The sequence below is a fragment of the Acanthochromis polyacanthus genome, chromosome 6 (assembly GCF_021347895.1).
Source record: "Acanthochromis polyacanthus isolate Apoly-LR-REF ecotype Palm Island chromosome 6, KAUST_Apoly_ChrSc, whole genome shotgun sequence".
Lineage (NCBI taxonomy): Eukaryota > Metazoa > Chordata > Actinopteri > Pomacentridae > Acanthochromis > Acanthochromis polyacanthus.
The window spans coordinates 11,368,261-11,393,208 of NC_067118.1; the positions used below are offsets into that span (position 1 = coordinate 11,368,261).

Here is a 24,948-nt window from a genome sequence, read left to right on the forward strand (position 1 = left end):
GACTGTATCAGTTAAAAAAAACACATTTAATGGATGAATCTGTTCTATTTGCTTGCTCCATTTTGCAGAAACAGGCTTCACAAATTTTGGGGCATACATTGGTGGATGTTTGTGGCTTTGTCCAGGTGTGCATGTTGTGTATGGGCAGAGTTGAGTGGTCTGGAGAAATTGCAAGCATTCCCTTTAGTTTGATAAGTGGAGAGCATAATAGGCAGGCAGACAGTATTTAGTTACTTCAGTAGAAAGGTCAAATAGGATGAAGGTTAATTCACATTGAAGATATTTGGCTTGGAAAATGTTATTTTTCTTCCATTTCAGAATACCGCCAGCACAAAGAGGTGTGCAGAATGTGACTGGTGCCATCCAGCAGGGAGTGATACTGGTGTTTTTCAGAGGAAAACAAGATGTTTTGTGGACAAGTGAATATGTCTGAACACTGGGACTAAAACAACATTTGGTTATTTTTAAATACAAGTTTGTCCAGTTTTTAAATTAATAAATTACTATTAGGGCTGAATAATACGCAGAAACAACATCATTTTGGGATTATTTTGACAAGTCTTATGATATGAGTCACAATTTCACTGCAAATGGATGTTTTGCATTTCTTTCTACTGAAAACCAAACATGTTCCCTTAGAGTGCCTATAAAAATGACCCCTTATTGAACTTTTCCCCTTCTAATGCTTTTCAACACTGAACACTGAGCTTTCTGGCCATCAAACAAGAGGCTTTGGAAAAGAGATTTTTAATCTCAAGGGATTTCCTGGTAAAATAAAGGTTAAAAAATACCGAACACTGCAAACCATCACAAACACACCCTCCTTACTGTGAAGCATAGTGGTGGCAGCACCATGATACAGGGTTGCTTCTCAGCAGAAGGGCCTAAAGTGTTCGTAAAGGTAGACGGTGACCTTAATGTCACACAAAATAATAATAAACCTCAATCCAAATGAGATTTTGTGGCTTTTTACTCATGATGATCCATGCAATGTGACCTCAAGTGTGCTTGAAGGAGGTGAATTGAAATATAAACTTATTTTATATTTTTAATGAATTGACTGTACTGTGTAGATTTTTTTCCTTTACTTTGACATGAAAGAGTGTTTTTTGGGGGTAACTTTTTGTCAGAGAAAACAAAATTATATTGACTACAATTTCATATATGAAAAACAGTAAAAGGGGAAACTTTAAAGGGAGATTAATGCTTTTTATAGACTCAAGAATATGATTTGTAGCATTTCTGTAGCACCACAATGCTTAATTTAATTTTGTGTGTTGTGACAGATTTACTTTAATCAATAATCGACCTGTCCAGGGTGTTCCCTGCCTTCGCCCGAGTCAGCTGAGATACGCTCCAGCACCCCCCGCGACCCGAGTGAGGATAAAGCGGTGTATAGAGGATGGATGGATGGAATAATCAATAATATAATATAATATAAAACAACGACGACGACGACGACGACGACAACAACAACAACAATAATAATAATAATAATAAACAGTTTGGCCTTTCGGTACTGCTGAAATTTGAGTGGCGAAGAAGAAGAAGCAAAAAGCGGAAGTGTCGTCAGAGCCCGGCCTCCAAACAGAGAGCTGCTACGTCTATTATGAAAACTCCAGAGAGAAATGTTGGGTAACCGGTGCTTCCAGGCCCTTATACAACACCACATGGACAGATAAGGAATCGAGCCTCCTCTAGACATCCTTACAAACAGTTTTTGATTTTAAGAAGTTTCCCAGAAAACATGGCGAAGCGCAGACAGAGCCAAGAAACAGCGGCCGATAAAAGGAAACCGAAGCAGGAGCTGAAGGCGAAGAGCAACGCAGCAAAACGGAGAGCGAAGAAGAAAGATGCAGGTAGGAAATATCACAACAAATCTGATTGGAGATTTATTTATTATGAATGTAAAATCTCATCTGTCTCAACGAACAGACAGTCAAATCAATGTTAAATCTGCACACAACAGTAGCTGAGTCAAATTGCTTTCTAACAGATAGACAAGATTAGCATTACGAATAAACATAGCTTTGCATATTAAGGGTAAGTGTTATTTATGGTATGAATTTACCTAATTAATTTAATTTGAAGGGGGTTAAAACCCTACAAAAACGATTTACATAGTTGCTCCGCTGCAGTAATGCTGCAGGTGCCATGAGGGCAGATTTTTCTTCTGTGGACTTTGCACACTGAACTTTTTATTTCCCATTGTTCTTTGATTTGCGCTATCTTATCGTATTCTAAATCTTGTGTGTTTAGTAATAGATTAACTGCTGCAGCACTGCAATTTCCCTGCAGGGATCAAGAATCTATCTATTGATCTATCTATCTAAAAGGTTACTATATTTATTTCAGTTTTTCCTTTATGCCTTATGGAAATTGCAATTTACCTCCTGAGCTCTTATGTCAAACTCGAAAATCTTCCCAGTGAAAGGGCAGAAGCACAGTTTACAATGTTGTACTAAATTTTCAGATCTTGTTGCTTCAAAATACAGTATTTTGGCTCATTAAAATTGTACAGCTATGCATAATTAGATTTTTTGTACACATTAACATTATGGTACCATAAATAATAATAAAAAAGTTGAACCTTGTTTCCAACCTTTTTTTAAATGTACCATTTTATTTTGCAAATGTTTATCTTTTTTCAAATTATTTCTTTCCCCAAGCTACATTTACCATTTAGCAATTGCTAAATACAGCATGCTAAAATATTATGTTCGTAAAATTATGACTGATTTACAGAGCAGACAGACATTATATTGACAGTGAAGGCTCCACATTACCAGATGACTGTAACATCAGCCATTCTGTTTGGAAAAACTTCTGCTTGATTACATTTGATAAGTCCCTGCGTGTAAGTATGCTGTTTTAGTGAAATGGTAACATGGAAAAATGTCACGCCGCAATAGGATTCCAACAATATTTTTTTCTTTTTTCAACCTTAATATCTTGTGTTTGTTTTTGTCTGTCCTTAGTGGTTAAAAATGCAAAAGATGTCAATATTTTTGACTTGTAGCTGTTTGGCACAAAAAGACACTGCACGAACCTCCAGTGTGCAAGTGCAAGGATGGATGCTATGCATGGTTACTGGTGCGGATCTGCAGGCTGTGATCACATCTGTGCTCCACTTCTTAAAAACACAAACCTACTTTGTGAATAGCTCCTGTTTCTTTTCTTTTTTAAACACAGGTTGCATCATTCTCAGCCATTAGTAACATGTCATATTTGTGTGTACTAATCCTGCAGCTCTATTTGTTTTTCAGACTTGTCTCACTTTGCTGTTTTGTCTTAAGTATTTTTCTGTGCTCATGTCTCGGTTTTAAATGCACATTTGCACAACTCAAATGTTCTCTTTGTAGTCTACCTATTGTATGAGCAGTGCGCTTTGTCTTTTTATTCCTTTTTATGTTTTGCCACAAATGATGCCTCAACTGTGGATATAATTCACATAAGTATCCTTTTCCTCTCCGGAAACTCATTTATTTGTTTTGAACAATTTGCCTCTCAAAAAACAAGCTCACAATATAAATGCAGTGCTGTCAGCCTCACAAAGAAAGGCAAATCTAGTTGTTCTTTTGTTTATCGTGACTATGCTTCTCTGTTGCATTAACATGGTTGAAGTTCATAGATAGCAGCTGTAAATTACAAGGATTTTAACTATCTGTCAGAAAAGTAAAATGCTGTCTTAATTATAAGTCAAACACAGCAGCTTTAAAAGGAAATTTCTTTCTGTGTGGCTTTCTAGATAATGTCATTGCAGAGAAAGAGGAAAAGCTTGAGAGGAAGGTCAAACCTAAACGACGGTTGTCTTCAAAGCAAGCACTGGGACAAACCTCGTCTTCCAAATCCAGCACTAGCTCTGCTGTCAAAACCAGTAAATACTTCCAGTCACCAGTGAAGGAGGAGATTGATAGTGAGGAGGACTTTGACATGGAGACGTCACCGCCACCACCGATGTTTAAAAAGAGTGCCAAGAAGCCTGAGAAAGAAGAAGAGGAAGAGGAGGAGGAGGAGGAGGAGGAGGAGGAGGAGGAGGAGGAGGAGGAGGAGGAGGATGACTGGGAGGAAGTGGAAGGCATGTGAGAGATTTGTAAAATGCTTTTTATTTTTGTATGCTACAGTGAGAAAGTTGGTGAAACATGATTTTCAGAAAGGCTGTAGCTTGTTGAGAGTACGATGGTAAACAAAAATGAAAACTTTGTATGTTTGTGTCGATCAGAACTGGCTGAACCGCTGGGACCAGCTGAACCCCCTGAACCCGTCCTTCCCTCTCAGCCAGTAGAAATAGAGATCGAGACCCCAGAAGTCAGAAAGAGGTCAGTAAATATGTGTTAGAATTTATACTAGTTGAATATATAGATGTGACAGATCATTTTCAGCAGTATTTATGTCTATAATTTCTCATTTTCTATTTACAAAATGATTATTGTAAGGAAAATCAGTTTTAGAATTAAAAAAGTATAAAAACAATATTAAAGTATGAGGACAGGACAAACAGTTATACAGTAAAATCCACATAATATGTAATGGAGGATGTTTTTTGTAACTGATATGACTGATTAAATAAATAAATTACTGTAAATCCATGCATGAAATAGCATCTTTTTCTGTGGGGATCCTCAAAATATTTTAATTAATTCAGTTTTAGAGATTTCAAGAGCAGATTTTATGATTTTAAGTTATTTCTGTTTCAGCAAAACCTTTTTCCATCTCGTCTATGTGTGTAATACAGAAAAATAAACAAATAATTGAATATCCTGGTTTTCATGTTCTGTCCTGCAACTACAGTGGTAAAAGTGAAATTCGCATCAAAACTGATGCAAGAATTAAATTTACAATCTGATTGTTTACGCAGCAGCCACAGCAGCTGTGTTATCAGTCCATTCTATAATGTTAATTTTCTATAATATTTGTCTCTCTGTTTAACCTTAATAATCCTTATTTCTGATTTTCCAGGCAGAAGAGGCAGGCAGAGTTTGAGACCTACCTGAGGCGGATGATGAACCGATACAAGAAGGACGTGTGGATAGACACACACAAGGTGAAAACACACGTCTTTTCCTGTGTGATGCTTTTCAGTCGTACGTCTGATTTGTCAGTACTGTGGGATTTTGGCTCTTTTCTAACCTCTGATTGGTCTCTCAGGTCCACCTCATGTGCCTGATAGCCAGCGGGATGTTTCGCAACAGACTGTGCAGTGAACCGGACCTGCTGGCTATCACTTTGTCCCTGCTGCCATCCCAATACAGCAATGTTGAAAAGGGACGCGTTGACCTGAGCTACCTCTCTCTGCTGCTCAAATGGTGTGTGAATGTAAACTGTGTAGTGGTGCCTGACGTTACTTATCTCAAAATAAACAAATTAGTGACATTTTTCGTGAGAGACAGTGAAAGTGCCCTTAAATTTGACCTGAAGCAACTGAAACTTCACATCTAATCAATAGCAAGTTCATAGCAACCACAGAGAGGCTAGTGGCTTCAATCCAGACTTTAATAATAATGCTAATATTATTCATTTATACACCTTTTTACAGAGTTTACCAAGTGCAGGCCAAAAAGAAATATACTCAGGAAGACAATAGTCAAGCCAAAAAGAAAGGAAAAAGACCAGAAAAGCAAAACTGGAGGAGAGTTAAACACAGTAAAAGTTTTCCACAATATAGATGGATACAACAAACACCAATGGAAAGAGAAATAACATAATAAAAGCCCCAAATATGCAGTATTAAATTAAAGAAAAAGCACAAGTAGAATAAAAGAAAGTACAAATTAAAAGCATAAAAACAAGATTAGAAACAGAAGAGAATAGGAATACTGTACTGATCCCCAAACAGTAATTCTATAATGATCACTAAATAAAATTAAAAATGAAAATCTTTTAAAAATATTTACAATCTTTTTAAAAAAATTGAAGTCTATGTAAAAAAAAAAAAACTAATAAAAAATTGATACAATGTAACATTTTGTGAAAAATACTAATAATAATATATATATATATTTTAAAAAGGTAAAAAAGGAAATGCGTTTAAAAAAGGGAGTATAAAGAATAGAATAGATAAATATAATAGACAACACCACATCTAAGCCTGTGAACTGTCTCATATGTAACCTTTCTGATTTATAGCTTATGGCTGGGCCCTGACAGCTTTAAAAGTAATAAAATCAATAAATGCATGCAATAAAATCTTAAATACCTCTTCTAAAATGGGCAGGGACACAGTAAAGAGAACCCAGGTTTGGGGTGATGTGATATTGTCTGATGGTTTAATCATCTAATCAAACATTTTGCCTTGGCCTAATCAGCACCGTATCGTTTCCTTGTTAATTTCTTTGTGCCTACCAGGTTCAGACAGACTTTCACCCTGAACGCCAGTCTTCCCAATGAGGAGCGTCTGGACCTCCGGGTCCTCCTGGAGAGGCGGCTAGCCAGCTTCTCAGCCAGAAACCACCAGGAGTTGACTCATGTTGGTATTTTGGCCAAAGACTGGTTTATTTTACTGAAAGGGAAAACAGACTTTCGTTACATGTCCAGAAGAAACATAAATAATTACATAACTGTGTGTTTTGTGTTTCCTTCAGCTTTTCCTGTTGATCCTGAGGTCTCTGCAGCTCTTCTGCCGTTTGGTTTTGTCTTTGCAGCCGATTCCTCTCAAACCTCCATCAGCCAAGGTACAGACAGTTTGTTATTCATCCCTGTAGAGACTGCTGATGTCATTACAGGAGCTATGCTAGGAAAATAGCTGTATTTTAATATAAAGAGAATTGCAGGAGTCACAAATAAAAAATCAACATCAAGTAAGGCGGTAGACAACTAAAAACTGTAAGGAAACACTCTGATTACCTAATTTACTGTCAGATCTCTATACTTTTACTGCAAAACAAAATCTTGTACCTCTATAGAAACAGCACAACCGTGGCTAGAAGGATAGAGAACTCAAAAAATCCAAAAGCTCTGCTGCCATAAACCATAAAAAAGGAAAAATTAAAGTGGTTTCCTTTGACCATTTATTTTAGAAAATTTTAAAAAGCGAATCAGTATGTTCTGTATTATTCTAAGTGACCACATTTGACTCTAATACTGAAAAAGAATTGTGGCTCTGCATGCTGTAAATATTTTACTGCTTACATTTTTTTCTTAAATGAATCAGAAATTCAGTCTAGATATTGTTCATATGGTAAATGACTGTTCTAGCTGGAAACGGCTGATTTTTAATGGAATATCTCCATAGGGGTACAGAGGAACATTTCCAGCAACCATCACTCCTGTGTTCTAATGCTACATTGTGTTAGCTAATGGTATAGAAAGGCTAATTGATGATTAAAAAACCCTTGTGTAACTACGTTAGCACATGAATAAAAGTGTGGATTTTTATGGAAAATGTGAAATTGTCTGGGTGACCCCAAACTTTTGAACGGGAGTGTATTTGTTAACCGTTTTAGTAGGAGGCTACGTGCATCTATATAGTCAAATCAGAAACCCAATGTGGGCTGTGATTATGTGAGTAAGTTCACAGGACATCAGGTGAAGTGCTCTTTTTTCTGCGTCTGTCCCATTCTCTATCTTTTCCTCTGAACGAGGATGAACTAAACTAATTATAAATCATAATACAGTTAATTGAATTCAAACACTGTGGGTTTGGGTTGGCTATTATCAAAGGAAAGCTCAATGCAGAAAGATGGTACTGGCAGCAGCAGCTAAGCCAGCAGTGTTAACAAACATGCTGCAGCTGACAGCACAGGTGTGTTCGTCAGTGTGACAGGAGGCTAAACCTCGTTAATCTGCTTAACCTGAAATGACCAATTAAGGTGAGAGCATAGAGGAAATTCCTAAAGTGCTTTATCTTCAAAGGGATTGTTTTAATGTTTGTGCAGTAATTAGACAAAATCAAGATACTTTGTAGTTTTATATGTCTGATTATTCCTTTTAAGGAAACATGCCACTGTGGAAGTTATGTAATTGAAATTGGAGATAATACATATGAAACTGATTTCAAAACCATAGTGTTCAACTATTCAGAAAATTACATCTATCTGTCTGTCTGTCTGTCTATCTCAATCTGACATCTGCAATTTCCTTTGAGATTAATAAAATTTTATCTTATGTCTCCTGTCTGTCTGTCTATTGTATTTATTTGTAATTTTTAAAAGGTTAATAGATCTGTTTCACCACTTTCCACCCCCTGAGCTTTTGTGTCAAACTGCAAAAACATTTGTAGCGCAATTTCCAACGTTCTGCCAAATTTTTACATATTGTTGCTTTTACATACAGTATTTCTGCTCAGTAAAATAATGCAACTATGTATTATTTGATTATTATTTTTTGGTGCCATAATTTAAAATAAAGAAATAACTCAAACTGAAATTGTTTAATAAAAGTTGGAAAAACTTGGAATCAACATGTGTAACATTTTTCAAAGTGCCCACAGTTGTTTGCTAATACAGGGGAAGAATGGTGACTCTGGACGAGATATTTCACTGTTTACATTTTGGAATGCAGTTCAACCAAAAAGCTTCAGAATTTTTGTCCTGTGACTGTTGATTGCAGCTAAGTCACAAATTCTGTCTCGTTTGCGGAGCACAGAATTTTTAGGATTTTTTTTCTACAGAATATGATTCGAGCAAATGCTATAATTTTGGCACATTTTTAAATTAGTCATGTTGAATAAAAGAATTTAGATGAAATCTCATTATTTTAAGCTTGCATTTGATTATTTTTCTCGACTGAATTGCACGTGGCAGATCAAAGACGGTTGAAAAGTCTAATATTCTCTGTTTTTGCAGTTTCTGGCTCTGATAAATGGTGTAATTTTGGCATTTTTTTAAAAGACAACATGCCTTTCAAGCCCATCGGCAGGTTTTGAGGTTCAAGTTAAGGTCTTCCATTTTTACAGATAAAATCATTTTGAATATATCTGTCATTTCTTTAGGGCAAAGCGGCTGTAACGTCTCCCCCAAAAAAGAGCCAGGAAATGTCAAAGAGTACCTCCCCAAAGGTCTCTCCTGGCACCAAAAGACCAGCTGAAGGGGGGAAAATCAAAGCAGGAAAGAAAGCCAAGAGAAAAGAAAAGGAGGATGAGGAAGAAGAGAAGTCTGTGTCATCAGGAGGGCAGAAGCCTAAGAACTCAAAACGCCGCAGAGTCGCCTCTAAGGTCAACTACAAGGAGGAGAGCAACAGTGACAGGGATGGTGATGAGGAGGAGAGGCTCAGCGATGAAGAATTTCAAGCAACCAGCGAGGAAGACAGTGAGGATTCAGAGAGAGGGGCTAAATCTACAAAGGCGAAGAAGATGAAAAGGAAGAGTGAGGTTAAAGGGAAAAACAGCAAAGACACTGTAGTTCCAAAGAGAAAGAGTGGAGAAGGGAAAAAACAGATAAAAGATGAGCAGGAGGATGATGATGATGATGATGATGAAGGAATAGTGAGCAACGGAACAAAGAAAAGAAATGGGAAAAAGAAGGAAGGGCCTGGAGTGGATGAGTGGTTGGAGGTGTATCTGGAGAAAACGTCATCCTGGGTTTGTGTACATGTGGAGAAAGGTGTTGGGATGCCTCACCTCTGCTCTCAGAATGCAACAGCTCCAGTGACATATGTGGTGTCAGTGGACGGGGACGGCTTCCTGAAGGACTTGGGGAGGAAGTACGACCCCACCTGGATGACATCATCCAGGAAGAGGCGGATTGATGATGAGTGGTGGGAGGAAACGCTGGAGCCTTTCTTAGGACCTGAAGATGAGAGGGACATTAAAGAGGAGAAGGAGGTGAGTCCAGGATTTACTTTATAGATATACAGTACTGTTCAAAAGTGTGCGTTCACCCAGACAATTTCATGTTTTTTTTATGAAAACTCACACTTGAATTGAGTTATAATTGGTCTATAATAGTTAAAGTTGCTCTGAAGGAGTTACAGTTGCTCTATATTAGTTAAAGTTGCTCTTTATTAATTATAGTTGTTCTAAATGAATTGAAATTGCTCCATATTAGTTAAAATTGCTCTAAATGAATTAAAGTTGCTCTATATTAGCTAATGATGCCCTATTTTAGCTAAAGTTGTTATTATTAGTTAAAGTTGCTCTTTATTAAAGTTGCTCTGCATTAGCTAAAGTTGCCCTATTTTAGCTAAAGTTGATATTAGTCGTTAAAGTTGCTCAATATTATTTTAACTTGCTCTAAAATGAGTTAAAGTTGCTCCATAGTAGTTAAAGTTGCTCTAAACGAATTAAAGTTGCTCTATATTAGTTAAAGTTGCTCTGTATTAGCAAAATTTGCCCTATTTTAGCTAAAATTGATAGTATTAATTAAAGTTACTCCATATTAAAGTTGCTCTAAAATTAGTTAAAATATCTCCATTTTATTTAAAGTTGCTCTGATTGAGTTGAAGTACCAAAATTTGGGGTCACCCAGGCGATGTCGTGTTTTCCATGAAAACTCACACTTTTATTCATTTGCTAACATAATTGCACAGCGGTTTTCTAATCATCAATGAGCCTTTCAACACCATTAGCTAACACAGGAGTGATGGTTGCTGAAAATTTTCTTCTGTACCCCTGTAGAGATATTCCAATAAAAATCAACCGTTTCTACCCGGAATAGTCATTTACCACATTAACAATGTCTATACTAGATTGCTGATTCATTTAATGCTATCTTCAATAAATTATATATATATAAAAAAAGCTTTTCCATCCAAAATAAGGACATTTTATCGTGACCCCAAACTTTTGAATGGTAGTATACATTTTACCTCTACCAATTGTTGTCATGATACTGAAATTATGCTTTTGGTCCTATTATATTTAACTTCTGAAAGGAAGGATACAACTGCAAAAACTAGAAATGTCAGGAAAAATATTGGAAAATGTCCGACGGTTAAACCCTTGTAAGTAGGAGCAGGGCTTTAGTGCACTTTTTGATCATCCTTTTTCACTCATTCTGCAACATTTAAGTTGATCATTTAGAAGCTGTGTTGTTAATCTGCGTAAGTGCTGAATTTTTAGTAGCTGGCAAGTTGGTGTTAGATACTGTTTGCCACATTGGTAAGTTAGCTAAAAAATAAAGTCAAAATAAACAGTTATCTTTGCCTTTAACTGGCTCGTCAAACCTTGATAGTGAAAAAAGTGGATTGTGGCAACATGCAGTGTACTAGTTTGATTTATACTTAAGGGCAAGATGTAACTATCTGTCACATTTGTCATCGCTCTCTCAATCCTTTGAACAATTCTGTGGCTGAAATGCTCTGCCAAGGTAGACACTGTTTGCTACTAAGCTCTTAGATCTTTAACAGACAGGCTTTGTAGTGTCTGTGGACTTTCTTTATTCACCAGGAAAGCTAAAGTTTCTTGTGAAAGAAGTAAAAAGCAGCTTCTTCGTGCACTATGCCTGCAGAAATTGGAAGCTGCACATACATACTGTCCCGCTGTTGCAAGTTAGTGGTCGCAGTAGTATCAATTTTAATTACACAGTGTTACAAATGACAAATATGTCTCTAGTATCAGTGACATGAGCTTCAACTGATTCTTTTTCCTTTTTCTGAGTCTGTTTAATGCTTATTTCCCAAATTCAAGTATAAGCAGGGCATTGTGAACAGATCTACCATCCCTGTATATGAGATTCTACTTTTTTGTATACTTTTTTGATAATTTAATCCTGTCTTCATAGCTAAGTAGTCACTGTATAAATTTTGTCTTACGTCAGTAACAGTGGGCAAAAATGCCTCCTGAAGTATCCCACCCAAGTCTAATCCAAAGCATGCAAAGAAATGACTTTCTTTCCCACACTGTGTTTTTCCCATTTCGCCCACCCAGCTCCAGAATAAGCTCCTGAACAAACCCCTACCGATCTCTATAGGGGAGTATAAGAACCACCCGCTGTATGCCTTAAAGAGACACTTGCTGAAGTATGAAGCCATCTATCCTCCCACTGCCACCACACTGGGATACTGCAGAGGAGAGCCAGTATACTCACGGTCAGTGGTGATGCATTTTCATTTATTCTCTTACATGTCATGCTTTCTTATAGTCTAATTTCTTAATCTAGTTTGTTTCCACTGTAAATGAGAAAGTTGCAAGTCTTGGATTTCTGGTCAAGTTTTGACTCAGTTTAATGGCTTGATTTGGAAGTTTGAATGTCTTGACAACCTTCAAAATCTAATAATCCTTTAAACATACACACGTGGACAAAATTGTTGGTACCCCTCAGTTAAAGAAGGAAAAACCCACAATTCTCACTGAAATCACTTGAAACTCACAAAAGTAACAATAAATAAAAATGTATTGAAAATTAAATAATCAAAATCAGCCATCACTTTTGAATTGTTGATTAACATAATTATTTAAAAAAACAAACTAATGAAATAGGGCTGGACAAAAATGATGGTACCCATAACTTAATATTTTGTTGCACAACCTTTTGAGGCAATCACTGCAATTAAACGATTTCTGTATTTGTCAATGAGCGTTCTGCAGCTGTCAACAGGTATTTTGGCCCACTCCTCATGAGCAAACAGCTCCAGTTGTCTCAGGTTTGATGGGTGTCTTCTCCAAATGGCATGTTTCAGCTCCTTCCACATATGTTCAATGGGATTCAGATCTGGGCTCATAGAAGTCCACTTTAGAATAGTCCAACGCTTTTCTCTCAGCCATTCTTGGGTGTTTTTGGCTGTGTGTTTTGGATCGTTGTCCTGTTGGAAGACCCATGACCTGCGACTGAGACCAAGCTTTCTGACACTAGGCAGCACATTTCTCTCCAGAATGCCTTGATAGTCTTCAGATTTCATCGTACCTTGCACACTTTCAAGACACCCTGTGCCAGATGCAGCAAAGCAGCCCCAAAACATTACTGAGCCTCCTCCATGTTTCACCGTAGGGACAGTGTTCTTTTCTTCGTATGCTTGGTTTTTGAGTCTATGAACATAGAGTTGATGTGCCTTACCAAAAAGCTCCAGTTTGGTCTCATCTGTCCAAAGGACATTCTCCCAGAAGCTTTGTGGCTTGTCAACATGCATTTTTGCAAATTCCAGTCTCGCTTTTTTATGAGTTTTTTTCAGCAGTGGTGTCCTCCTTGGTCGTCTCCCATGAAGTCCACTTTGGCTCAAACAACGACGAATGGTGCGATCTGACACTGATGTACCTTGGCCTTGGAGTTCACCTTTAATTTCTTTGGAGGTTGCTCTGGGCTCTTTGGATACAATTCCAACGATCCGTCTCTTCAATTTGTCATCAATTTTCCTCTTGCGGCCACGTCCAGGGAGGTTGGCTACTGTCCCGTGGGTCTTGAACTTCTGAATAATATGAGCCACTGTTGTCACAGGAACTTCAAGCTGTTTAGAGATGGTCTTATAGCCTTTACCTTTAAGATGTTTGTCTATAATTTTTTTTCGGATGTCCTGGGACAATTCTCTCCTTCGCTTTCTGTTGTCCATGTTCAGTGTGGTACACACCTTTTCACCAAACAGCAGGGTGACTACTTGTCTCCCTTTAAATAGGCAGACTGACTGATTATGAGTTTGGAAACACCTGTGATGTCAATTAAATGACACACCTGAGTTAATCATGTCACTCTGGTCAAATAGTTTTCAATCTTTTATAGAGGTACCATCATTTTTGTCCAGGCCTGTTTCATTAGTTTTTTTTTTAAATAATTATGTTAATCAACAATTCAAAAGTAATGGCTGTTTTTGATTATTTAATTTTCAATAAATTTTTATTTATTGTTACTTTTGTGAGTTTCAAGTGATTTCAGTGAGAAATGTGGGTTTTTCCTTCTTTAACTGAGGGGTACCAACAATTTTGTCCACGTGTGTAAGCCAGTTGTTCTATAGAAGTGTTTAGGTTACTTCTCTATTTGGAACATTTGGAATGACAGCACTTAATTTATGAGGTATTCACAAATGTGTGGTAAGGAGAGCTTGTTTACACTATTATGTGAAATAGATGTTTAAAAAAACCCTCTGTACTCTTGTAAAAACAGGAATACCCTTGTTCGTGTTTGAAAGCAACATTAACACACAACTAAACTAAGTTTTTGGGAGCATCAGTGTCCACTAGGAGATGCTGTACATGGCTGAAGCTTGTGTTTTTAATAGTTTTGATCTTGAGAACTGTTGTCCACATTGAAGATACACTATATTGCCAAAAGTATTCGCTCAACCATCCAAATAATCAGAATCAGGTGTTCCAGTCACTTCCAAGGCCACAGGTGTATAAAATCAAGCACCTAGGCATGCACACTGCTTTTACAAACATTTGTGAAAGAATGGCTCGCTCTCAGGAGCTCAGTGAATTCCAGCGTGGAACTGTGATAAGATGCCATCTGTGCAACAAATCCAGTGGTGACATTTCCTCGCTCCTAAATATTCCACAGTCAGCTGTCAGCTGTATTATAAGAAAGTGGAAGTGTTTGGGAACGACAGCAACTCAGCCACCAAGTGGTCGGCCACGTAAACTGACGGAACGGGGTCAGCGGATCCTGAGGCGCATAGTGCGAAGAGGTGGCCAACTTTCTGCAGAGTCAATCACTACAGACCTTCAAAGTTCATGTGGCCTTCAGATTAGTTCAAGAACAGTGCGCAGACAGTTTCATGGAATAAGTTCCATGGCCGAGCAGCTGCATCTAAACCATACATCACCAAGTGCAATGCAAAGCGTTGGATGCAGTGGTGTAAAGCCCGCCACCACTGGACTCTAGAGCAGTGGAGACACGTTCTCTGGAGTGACCAATCTCACTTTTCCATCTGGCAATCTGATGGACGAGTCTGGGTTTGACGGTTGCCAGGAAAACGATACTTGTCGGACTGCATTGTGCCAAGTGTAAAGTTTGGTGGAGGGGGATTATGGTGTGGGGTTGTTTTTCAGGAGCTGGGCTTGGCCCCTTATTTCCAGTGAAAGGAACTCTGAATGCTTCAGCATACCGAGACATTTTGGACAATTCCATGTTCCCAACTTTGTGGGAAGAGTTTGGAGCTGGCCCCTTCCTCTTCCAATATGACTGTGCACCAGTGCACAAAGCAAGGTCCATAAAGACATGGATGACAGAGTCTGGTGTGGATGAGCTTGACTGGCCTCCACAGAGTCCTGACCTCAACCCGATAGAACACCTTTGGGATGAATTAGAACGGAGACTGAGAGCCAGGCCTCCTGGTCCAACATCAGTGTGTGACCTCACAAATGCGCTTGTGGAAGAATGGTGAAAAATTCCCATAAACACACTCCTAAACCTTGTGGACAGCCTTCCCAGAAGAGTTGAAGCTGTTAAAGCTGCGAAGAGTGGGCCGATGTCATATTGAACCCCATGCATTAGGAATGGGATGTCACTTACATTCATATGTGAGTCAAGGCAGGTGAGTGAATACTTTTGGCAATATAGTGTACTTCTTTAAATACCAGCAAAAGTGTTAAATTCTACATTGAACTCAATATGTAAGTGAGTTAAATGTGAATTTTAGTATGAAAATTGCATTATCATTATTTCTGTCATGTTTACATGTTTTTATATGTAGGGATTGTGTGCACACTCTCCACTCCAGAGACACTTGGCTGAAAGAAGCACGAACCGTCCGACTGGGCGAGGAGCCATACAAGGTGAGAGGATATATTTTTCATTTATATTGTTTTTTGTTCGTCTTTTCTCCTCTTGTAGTTTATTTCTGTGTTTGTATGTGTCTCTATTGTTTCTTTTCCTGTTTGATTTAGTCCCACTAAAGCCTCTGGCCAGACCAGTTGATTAGTATTTATTTGCATGACTGGTGTTTCCGAGAAAGAGGAGCATATGTAGGAAGGCTTAACCTCAAAATAAAATCTGAGAAAGTGGTCACAGTCTTCCTATTGAAATGTAGTCAGTCAGCCCATGGATGTTGATATAACCAGTAAGGTTATGATAAAATGAACCACAGCTCTTCAATGATAGTTCCCTCCAAACACTGACAAAGACGGTTTTAGCTTTAAAAATGACATTGCGAAATCATTTTGATTTGAAGGAAATCCACTGGAATGAAAGTCCAAAATGCAAAACAGCTTAAGATGCTGAAATTATTCCAGTTAAAAAAGAAACCTGCATGTAGTTACAGAAATGTCATGGGTTATTTAAAATTTCACCTAAAGGCGTGCTGATTGATATATTCTCTCACCAGATATGCTGGAGAATTTGAAAATCATCATCCGCATTTTTGGACATATTATTGAGATTGAATACCTGATTTTGCTAATTTATTATATTTAAAATACTTTGTTGACAGCTATGTTGTTGTCAGTGTCTTAAAAATGACAAATGTGTTTGTGTGTTGATGCCAGCTGTACCATAATATCCGGAGGAATTTGTGGCTGTTTGTTGAGTGCAGATGCATCGAATACTTCAAGGAGTAGTGATGTTATTAAATTAAAATTGTTTAGTCTTAATTGTATCAATGAACTGAGAATATTGACAAAGTGACTGGCAGCAAATACTATATTCGAATGACCTTGCATTTCATTTTTTCAGCTACCGAGCTAATGTGGCATGCACAAGCATGAAGAAAAAAAAAAGATGTGACCCCCAAATGTGTTTTATGTATGTTTGTGTAAAATATTTGTTGTCACATCATTCTGTGTTTCCCGGTAAGATGGTGAAGGGCTTCTCTAATCGCTCCCGTAAGGCCAGGATGATGGCTGAGCTGAAGGAGGAGAATGACCTGCCTCTGTTTGGAGAATGGCAAACTGAAGAGTACCAGCCGCCGATAGCTGTGGATGGGAAGGTACGAGGTGAAACGGTCAAATATAAAGATGCAGATGACAAATTGCAGCATTAATTTGCTAAAAAAAACAGTCCCTTCTTACTATTACTCTCACATATCTAACATATACAAGTAAGAATTTTGGCCATTATATCAATATTTAGATTTTCCTACTCTTTAAAAGTTAGCATTAGCACTTATCCCAAAAATCCAGCGTCAGTAACGTTGTACTTGTATATCAAGCCAGATGCAAACCAGACCGAGAGCACATTTAAAGCTATAAAAACCCCAAAGTATTGATGTTGCTTGTTAGTCAAACTAGTTAGTTAATTATTTAGTTAGTTTTATTTCATTCACTGACAAAAGAAAAAAGCAATTCAGTACAATACATAAACAAAATTTTCCAACTTTTGAATGGCAGGGAGCAGAGAGAAGAATAAGCTTATGTAATTTGCAACTTAATAATAAACACTCAGTTTACAATGAGCATCCAAAACAAACAACAAGCACAATGACTATAATGTCTGAGAGGCCTGCACTGCCACTCTCAGTCATATCAGAGTTTTCTGTCATGACAAACGCTATGAAACTCTCAATTCATTTCTTGGTATTTGAATAATATGCTGGTTTTAATTCAATTTTAAAATCTTGTTTGTGATTTTGATTCTATTGATTCCTGGTCTTGATTGTTCCACGAATTCACCCCCTTTACAGAAATGCAACGGTCCATTAATTTTGTCCTAAATCTTGGTTTTATGACGATTTCTGTTCCTTTTAAGTAATACTTTCTTTTAGTTTTTGCAAATCTATTCTAGATGTTGACTGGTAAGGTTTCTTTATATACTTTATACATACCGTAAAACGGGGCTATAAGGGACAGTGGGGTAATAAGGGACATTTTTCCGGAAAATGTTTTAAATGTAATTCTGCGGTTTTTATGTTGAGCAGGATGCGGTTTTGTGTTGTTTTTATCAATTATCCATGAATTCTTAAAGAAATCTAGGTAAAAACCGCAGAATTTCATTTAAAACATTTTCCGGAAAAATGTCCCTTATTACCCCGCTGTCCCTTATAACCCCCTTTTTACGGTAATTTGCAGAATTGAACGAGCTAAACCCAAATGTGTTCAATTTGCAGTGATATTAAAAGTCAACAACCATTATCAGAACTGCAACTGATCTATTCTCCATCAGTCAACTGATGTAACTTATCATCATATTTCGTTATTGTTTACCTGTTGCCTTTGTATGTTCCCCTCAGGTTCCTCGTAATGACTACGGTAACGTCTACCTCTTCAAACCCTGCATGTTGCCAGTCGGCTGTGTTCACGTCCAGCTGCCCAACCTACACCGTGTGGCCAGAAAGTTGAACCTTGATGCCGCACCTGCAGTCACAGGATTTGACTTCCATGGAGGATATTCACATGCCGTGTAAGACAACACTGAAAAATGTAAACACAGTCGATTAGATGAATATGTTCCATCTTAGGCTCAGGTTTAACAGCTGCATTTCATAATTAGAAATATTCTGTGGCTTTCAAAGTGGACAAGATGGGACCCAAAGTTGTGAGACTGTTAATGACGTGCTAGCAGTAACTGTCATAAATCAGGATGTCAGGTGAATATGCACATGTTTTTGTGACCATATGGTAGATGCACATTTGCAATTTCTCTATGGACCTTAAAGGAGCAAAGAAGACAATTACATTTGGTCATTTGGATCCAACACTTCATGTGGCGGACCATCTCTGGTGACAGAGTCTGCAGGTACCACCAAGGAAAGAAACCGCAGTTTTCACAGTTTAACTTTTAAGCTCTAGTTTCAGGAGCATGGTTGTCATTTTCTTCAACATTCATTTATTTATTTATTATTCATTTCATTTGATCAGGGAGCATGCAATTATCATAGAACACATAGAACTGATGCATTACATACAGAGTGTGTAGCATTGAGCTAATTTTCAACTCCCGTCCCTGGTTGGGCTTTTAAGTAAAAGTAGTCAAAGGTCCAACAACACAAATAAAAACATTACAGACAGCATTAAAAACCTATAACCCCCACCACCCACACACACACACACACACACACACAAACACACACACAATGGCACAATCCACAGTCAGTCAGACCTTATAGATGTCATAGGTGGGTACATTCTTATTTTTCTTTCAGCCAATACTTTTGCAGCAAAAGTTTTTCAATCTGCTACCCTATTAATTTCATTAGGTAATGTGTTCCAGATGTAACAGCCTTTGATTGAAAAGGCTGTCTGTCCAAATGTAGTTCTGCGGTAAGCTATTTTGCAGTTGTTGTTGGTGGAGCTTCTGGTGACCCTGCTGCCATCTTATTATTATAATTAATTATTATTAATTATTTTTTAAGCATGACAATGGTGCCACCGATTTTTTTTATCCATAATTTTCAAGGCTTGATTGTATAATAAACCTATGTGCTTTATTGTAAATAGGCTGCTTGAGTCCAAACTGTCAGACAGTATGAGATATGGGAGAAGATCAGAGCATGCATGTACAGTAGGGCTGCTTAGTCAGGAATATAATTTCTGATTAACTTAAAGCAGTTCAGATTTTTTTTTTTAACTGTTTTTGATATCTTCTTTATGTGGAGATTAAATTTAAGTTGAGGGTGTAGTACGACTCCAAGATATTTGAATTCTGTCACTAAAATGATTTCTTGATTTTGTATATTAACTTTAAAGCATTGTTGGTTTGATTTCCTAACTGAGAAGCACATAGACAGTGTTTTTTCCAGGTTTAATACAAGGTGATTTTGAACAAGCCACCCTTGGACCTTAACCATACAGGAAGACAGGACGTCTGCAGCCTGTACTGGTGTCTTAGCGGTCGTATATAGAACTGCATCATCTGCACAAAGTTGACATGTTGCAGTAGAGCAGTTTAATGGCAGGTTGGTGTTGAAAAGGCAGAACCGTAAGGGACCAAGAATGGACCCTTGTGGAATGCCCATGTGGGTATTTAAAAATGTGGATGTGTCCTGGTGAACTTTGACACATTGTTCTCTATTCTGCAAATATGATTTAAACCAATCTATTGTCTCAGAGGAAAAGCCTAAAGAAACCAATTTGGATAAAGCAAAGTATGATTAACAGTATCAAATGCCTTTTTGAGGTAAGAAAAATAGCTCCCACAACATTACCCCCATCCAACCAGTACAATGACAACATTTTTCCAGTCAGATGGAAATTTACAGGATCTAATACAGAGATTAATGAGATGAGTCAGTGGTCTTATTAATATTTTGGAGTAAGTTTTGAGAAAAGTAGTATTCATGTTATAAATATCAGTTTTAGAGTTAGATCATTTATTTATCATCTTAGCAACTAATTCCTCATTTACCTCATTAATGCAAAATAAACCTGTAGAAATGATTGCTTTGCCCTGGTATAAAACATTTGGCCGGTCAAAGTTTTTTGTTAATTTTTCCACAGACTCTACAGAATATGAGTTACATGCATTTCCCAAGGAGGCATTGTTAGTGATCGACTCGCCCTTGATTATAAGCTCCTTTACTCCTTTCTGATTGGTTTTTCTGTTGGTTAGGTTGTTTAAGTGCTTCCATAGAGAAGTGTGATCACCCCTTGCATTATTTATTAGTTTACTGTACTAAGAAACTTTACATTTGCATAGTTCCTGTTCCACTTTATTTCTCAAGGTTTTGTACACTAAGTGATTAGTTTGAAGTTTAGAGGTTAATGACTTCTTAAGAGCAGAGTCTTGCATCTTCATCAGTGTTCTTATTTCTAGCCATGGTAAGTTAGTCCTTTTTGCTGTACATCTGATTTGCTTAGTGAATTTTTCTATAGATTTTCTGATTGTTGTAGTTATAGAAATGCAACACTCATCCATGCGGTTGCACACCAAGAATTAATCCCTCAGAGTCGGACTACCAAACAGAGTTCAGCTGTAATGTCCTGAAGTGTTTGAGAGAGGCGATTCAGCACAAATAATCTCAACTGTGATGTTTTGGCTTGTAGGTACTTCAGTGCTTAGTGCACCTCAAAACAATGTGGCGATTACACTGGTTTTGTTGTTGTTGTTTTTTTAATCTACAACACCCGATCACTTCTTCCTACCACCTCACTAGACAGTTCTGGTTCCACATAACTTCCTCCTCTTTTAAAATGTGGAATTCTAGTTAAAAGTTGCCAACTTTGAAACAATTTAAGATATTCCACACTCATCACATATGGTGTTTGACATATACTAAAATTCAAAAGTTTGGGGTCACTGCTCTTATTTTTGAAAGAAAAACATTTTTTTCAATCAAGATAACATTAAATAATAAAAAAAATACAATCTAGACATTGGTAATGTGGCATATGACTATTCTAGCTGGAAACGGCTGATTTTTAATGGAATATCTACATGGGGTAAAGAAGTCCATTTCTAGCAACCATCACTCCTGTGTTCTAATGCTACATTGTGTTAGCTAATGGTGGTGAAGGGCTAATTTATGATTAGAAAACCCTCGTGCAATTATGTTAGCACATGAATAAAAGTGAGTTTTCATGGTAAACATAAAATTGTTTGGGTGACCCCAAACATTTGAACGGTAGTGTAAAATCCTGGTCTTGCAATTGCTAGTGTGAAGTCACGTGACATTTTGACTAATGTCGTTACTGCTCGCTTCATTCACAGTCCCAGAACTTTTTGATTAATCCTTGTGTAAGTGCAACTTAAGTTTGTACAGAAGATGCTTTGCTCTAAAATTAGTCTATTTGGTGCCTTAGACACCAGTATTCATTGTATTCCTTTTTCTTTGATTCAGTTTTATTCAGAACTGGGGTTTTTAACTAGCCTAGCCGCGCTAGACAACCCACGGCAACAAATTTAATTCTCTGCCGGGGGGGGGGGGGGTCTAGTTACCCTCTGTAAGCCTCAAGGTTGGATGCTCCTAAAACTGGCCGACGAATCACCATGAAGTGTAGAGTCAGAAGGCGGGCATAACTAAGTGACGACAGAGGCGTGACGATTCTGACAGAAACAACCGGAAACAACTAGCCTAGCCGCGCTAGACAACCCATGGCAACAAATTTAATTCTCTGCCAGGGTCAACTACAATCATTGAGCTCCATCAGCACCGACTCTGAATAATCTTTCTGTTAACATGTCTGTAATATACTTGACCTTCACCCATTGACTGTATAAATAAGGCTTCACCGAAAACTCCCGCATCCTCTGATTTCCGGCGCTCTAGGAACTACGTCAGCCTATTCGTTGCGCTGATTGGTTGTATACCTACCCAATTGCTGCAGAGTGATTTGAAAGACAACCTTTTAGCCCGCCTCCTTCCCTGTCGAAAGTTCCTAGACCCTTGCGTCTTCAGACATGGGTCTAGCGCAGCTAGACTAATTTTTAACTGCTGTAAGGTCAAAACATTTTATGTAAATCATTGTTTCCAATAATGACTTGCCCTCATGTACTTTCATCAGTGTCTGTCTGCAAAGTCTGAGATATATATATATATATATCTATATATATATATATATATATATATATATATATATATATATATATATATATATATATATATATATATAGTTTTACTGGCTTTTATTGCTCATCAATTGCTTTCCAAATGTAACTTGTTTCAATGAGGCAGTTTTCATGTCATTACTTGATTTGGGGTAAAACTACTGCTTTAGAAGTATTTACATGGTGAGTTTTGAATATTTAAAATCCTCTGTCAAACATTTAAACCTGCACACTGTGAAATCTTCTCAGGACATTAGTAATTTCCTCCACTACTGAAGGAACAAAGAGAATAAATACAGTTGTTGTGGAAAATGTTGTTTTGTGTGTGTTTCAGGACTGATGGCTACATCGTGTGTGAGGAACACGAGGAGGTTCTCCGAGCAGCCTGGGTGGAAGAACAGGAACTTAAGAAACAGAAGGAGAAAGAGGTCTGGGTGATTTTTAAACATTTTCAGCCTGTTACGGAATTATTTATTGATTAGAATTCCATTGCTTTCCATGGTTATGACTGATTTTGCTGTGACAGTTCAAGTTTAAGCAAATCCCACATCTGCTTTTCTTTTCTTTCACGTTCCAGAAAAAAGAAAAGAGGGTGATCTCCAACTGGACTCTGCTGGTGAAGGGACTCCTGATCAGAGAAAGGCTTAAACAGCGCTACGGCAAGAAGACCCACGGATTGGGGACCCTCGCTCACGGAGACGACACTGTCGGGTTTTCGTCTGATGAAGATCTGGTTGAGGATGGAAGCAGTGGAGCTAAAACAGCGTCTGAGACTCTTGCAATGTCCTGGCCTCAAAACAGACAAGCAGAAGGAGACGGCGGGAGCGACAGCGGACTGAAAAAGAAGACCACGAAACGAGAGAAGAGGGGTCAGCAGCAGCATTTATTCCCTTTTGAGAAATTGTGAGGTTAGAGATTAAAAGTATGCTGTTTTCATGCAGGTTTTGATAAAACTCATGTTGATAACCCCAAGTGCTTGACTGACTGCCAACAACACTACAAACAATACGGGCTAATACAACAGTTGATCAGAAGGTGAATGCAACATGTGCGACCAGTAACTGGCATGTGTCAGGATGTTACATGACACTGTGCTTTCAACATCTGGACCTGTTACACATGTTGTTAAGGCTACTAGTAGGTGTGTATGTGCGATTTCTCCATAAGCTAGAGACTTTGGCAAAGAACAAACGTCCCATTTTGTGTCGGTCTGCAGTGGAGATGATCAAACTTTTATGTCAAGCCTGGTGACGAGAGCCAGGTCTGCAGCTGCCATCAAGAGAAGAAACAGCAGTTTTAAGAGTGGAGAAGCTCACAGTTTCCAAAACCAGACATGGTGCATCAGGTCTGGAGCACCAGGAGCATGCTCGTTGGTTTCTTCAACATTCATGTGATTGTACATCGGGGAATTATTCCTCCAGGGTCGGACCGTTAAGTCAGAGTTTTAATGTAACATCATTAGGGACAACATTCAGTGCAAGTGATTATGACTGTGATATATCCTGCAATGCTACATGCAATGTTGTTGTTGTCCACAACGAAAAAATTATAGCTCCCGTGTGCCTTCTCTGTCGTCCCAAAAGTGTAATTGGAGTTGATGGTTCATGTTGACACAACTGAAGAGGTTCATTGTAGATCATGCTTGATTTGTCTAATTGTTGTGGGACTTCCAGAGACTGATTCAAGCCTTGCCGAAGCACCGTATTGCTGCACAAAGAGACTACTTCATTTAGAAATGCAGACAATTTTAAATCAGGTGCAGTTTTAGATTTTTCTTGGCACCCTCTCGCAACTTTTTGATCAACTCTCATATTGCTTGTCGTGACTGAAAACAAACAAAAGCTTTTCAACATTTCAAAGCTGCTACCACAGTCTTTTCAAGGTGCAGCACTGTTTTTTTCAATGCATCACATTCCACAGTTTCCTCAACCTTGCAAGTGCATCAACAACTGCACCAAGCACAACCAAACGGAGCATAGACATTGCTGCAGACTAGACTCCTCTCCATGTGACCTGACTGCCTAAAAGCGAGAAACGCATATTTTTGTTTTCATTTTCATCAGAAAAAATATTAAGTCTTCCTCTTTTTTTATTGTTTGTCTTCTACACTGCTGGAGGTTCACTTCTTCCTGCTGTTTTCTGTATCGTATGTCACGTTCAGTGTCTTATATGTGTTCGAACACTGTATTTCAAATGATAACTTTTTTATATGGGATGTATTTTTGTAATAAATGTAGAAGTGAGTCAAACAAGAACCAGTCAGAATGAGTGCTGTCATTTTTTTCTTTATTGGATGTTTTTTTCCTGTCAAAATGATCAAGACTAGAATACAGAAAACGAAGAGCAAATGTGAGGTCATATGAATGTCTCTGAGAAATTGTTTTTTCAAAATTTCTCAGCCTCTCAGTAAAACGTCTCATCAGGGCAATTATTCTATTTTCGTTTGGACTTTTCCTTATCTTTTGACCATATAAGGATTCGACTTGTGCTGATCTCAGGGACACAAGTACAGAGATAACCAGGAGGTCAGTGTTTGCAGGAATCCAGGGATGCATAAAAGGGACGATGTAATTTTTTCATTTTGATTTGCACCTGGCTACACAGTGCCTCAGTAGTCAGCACTGTTTAGCTAGAAGGTTAGCTAGAAGATCCATGGTTCACATCCTGTCCTGGGATCTTTCTGCATGGAGTTTGCATGTTCTCCCTGTGCATGTGTGAGTGTTCTCTAGCA

At 38.0% G+C, this 24,948-nt stretch overlaps 1 protein-coding gene across 2 annotated transcripts; it reads left to right on the forward strand.

Moving 5' to 3' along the window:
• Positions 1–1,553: 1,553 nt before the first annotated feature.
• On the forward strand, positions 1,554–24,472 carry xpc (xeroderma pigmentosum, complementation group C). Of its 2 annotated transcripts, XM_051949358.1 has the most exons (15): positions 1,554–1,859; positions 3,749–4,002; positions 4,042–4,078; positions 4,223–4,319; positions 4,960–5,044; positions 5,149–5,306; positions 6,346–6,466; positions 6,582–6,671; positions 8,930–9,760; positions 11,804–11,964; positions 15,496–15,577; positions 16,594–16,725; positions 17,965–18,134; positions 22,552–22,645; positions 22,795–24,472. In XM_051949358.1, exons 1-15 carry the CDS (start codon positions 1,748–1,750, stop codon positions 23,122–23,124), a joined length of 2,754 nt encoding a protein of 917 aa, XP_051805318.1. In that variant the 5' UTR covers positions 1,554–1,747; the 3' UTR covers positions 23,125–24,472. The 2 variants fall into 2 exon arrangements, with proteins under 2 accessions (XP_051805318.1, XP_022062008.2); XM_022206316.2 differs by having other exon boundaries at positions 3,749–4,078.
• The last annotated feature ends 476 nt before the right edge of the window (positions 24,473–24,948 follow it).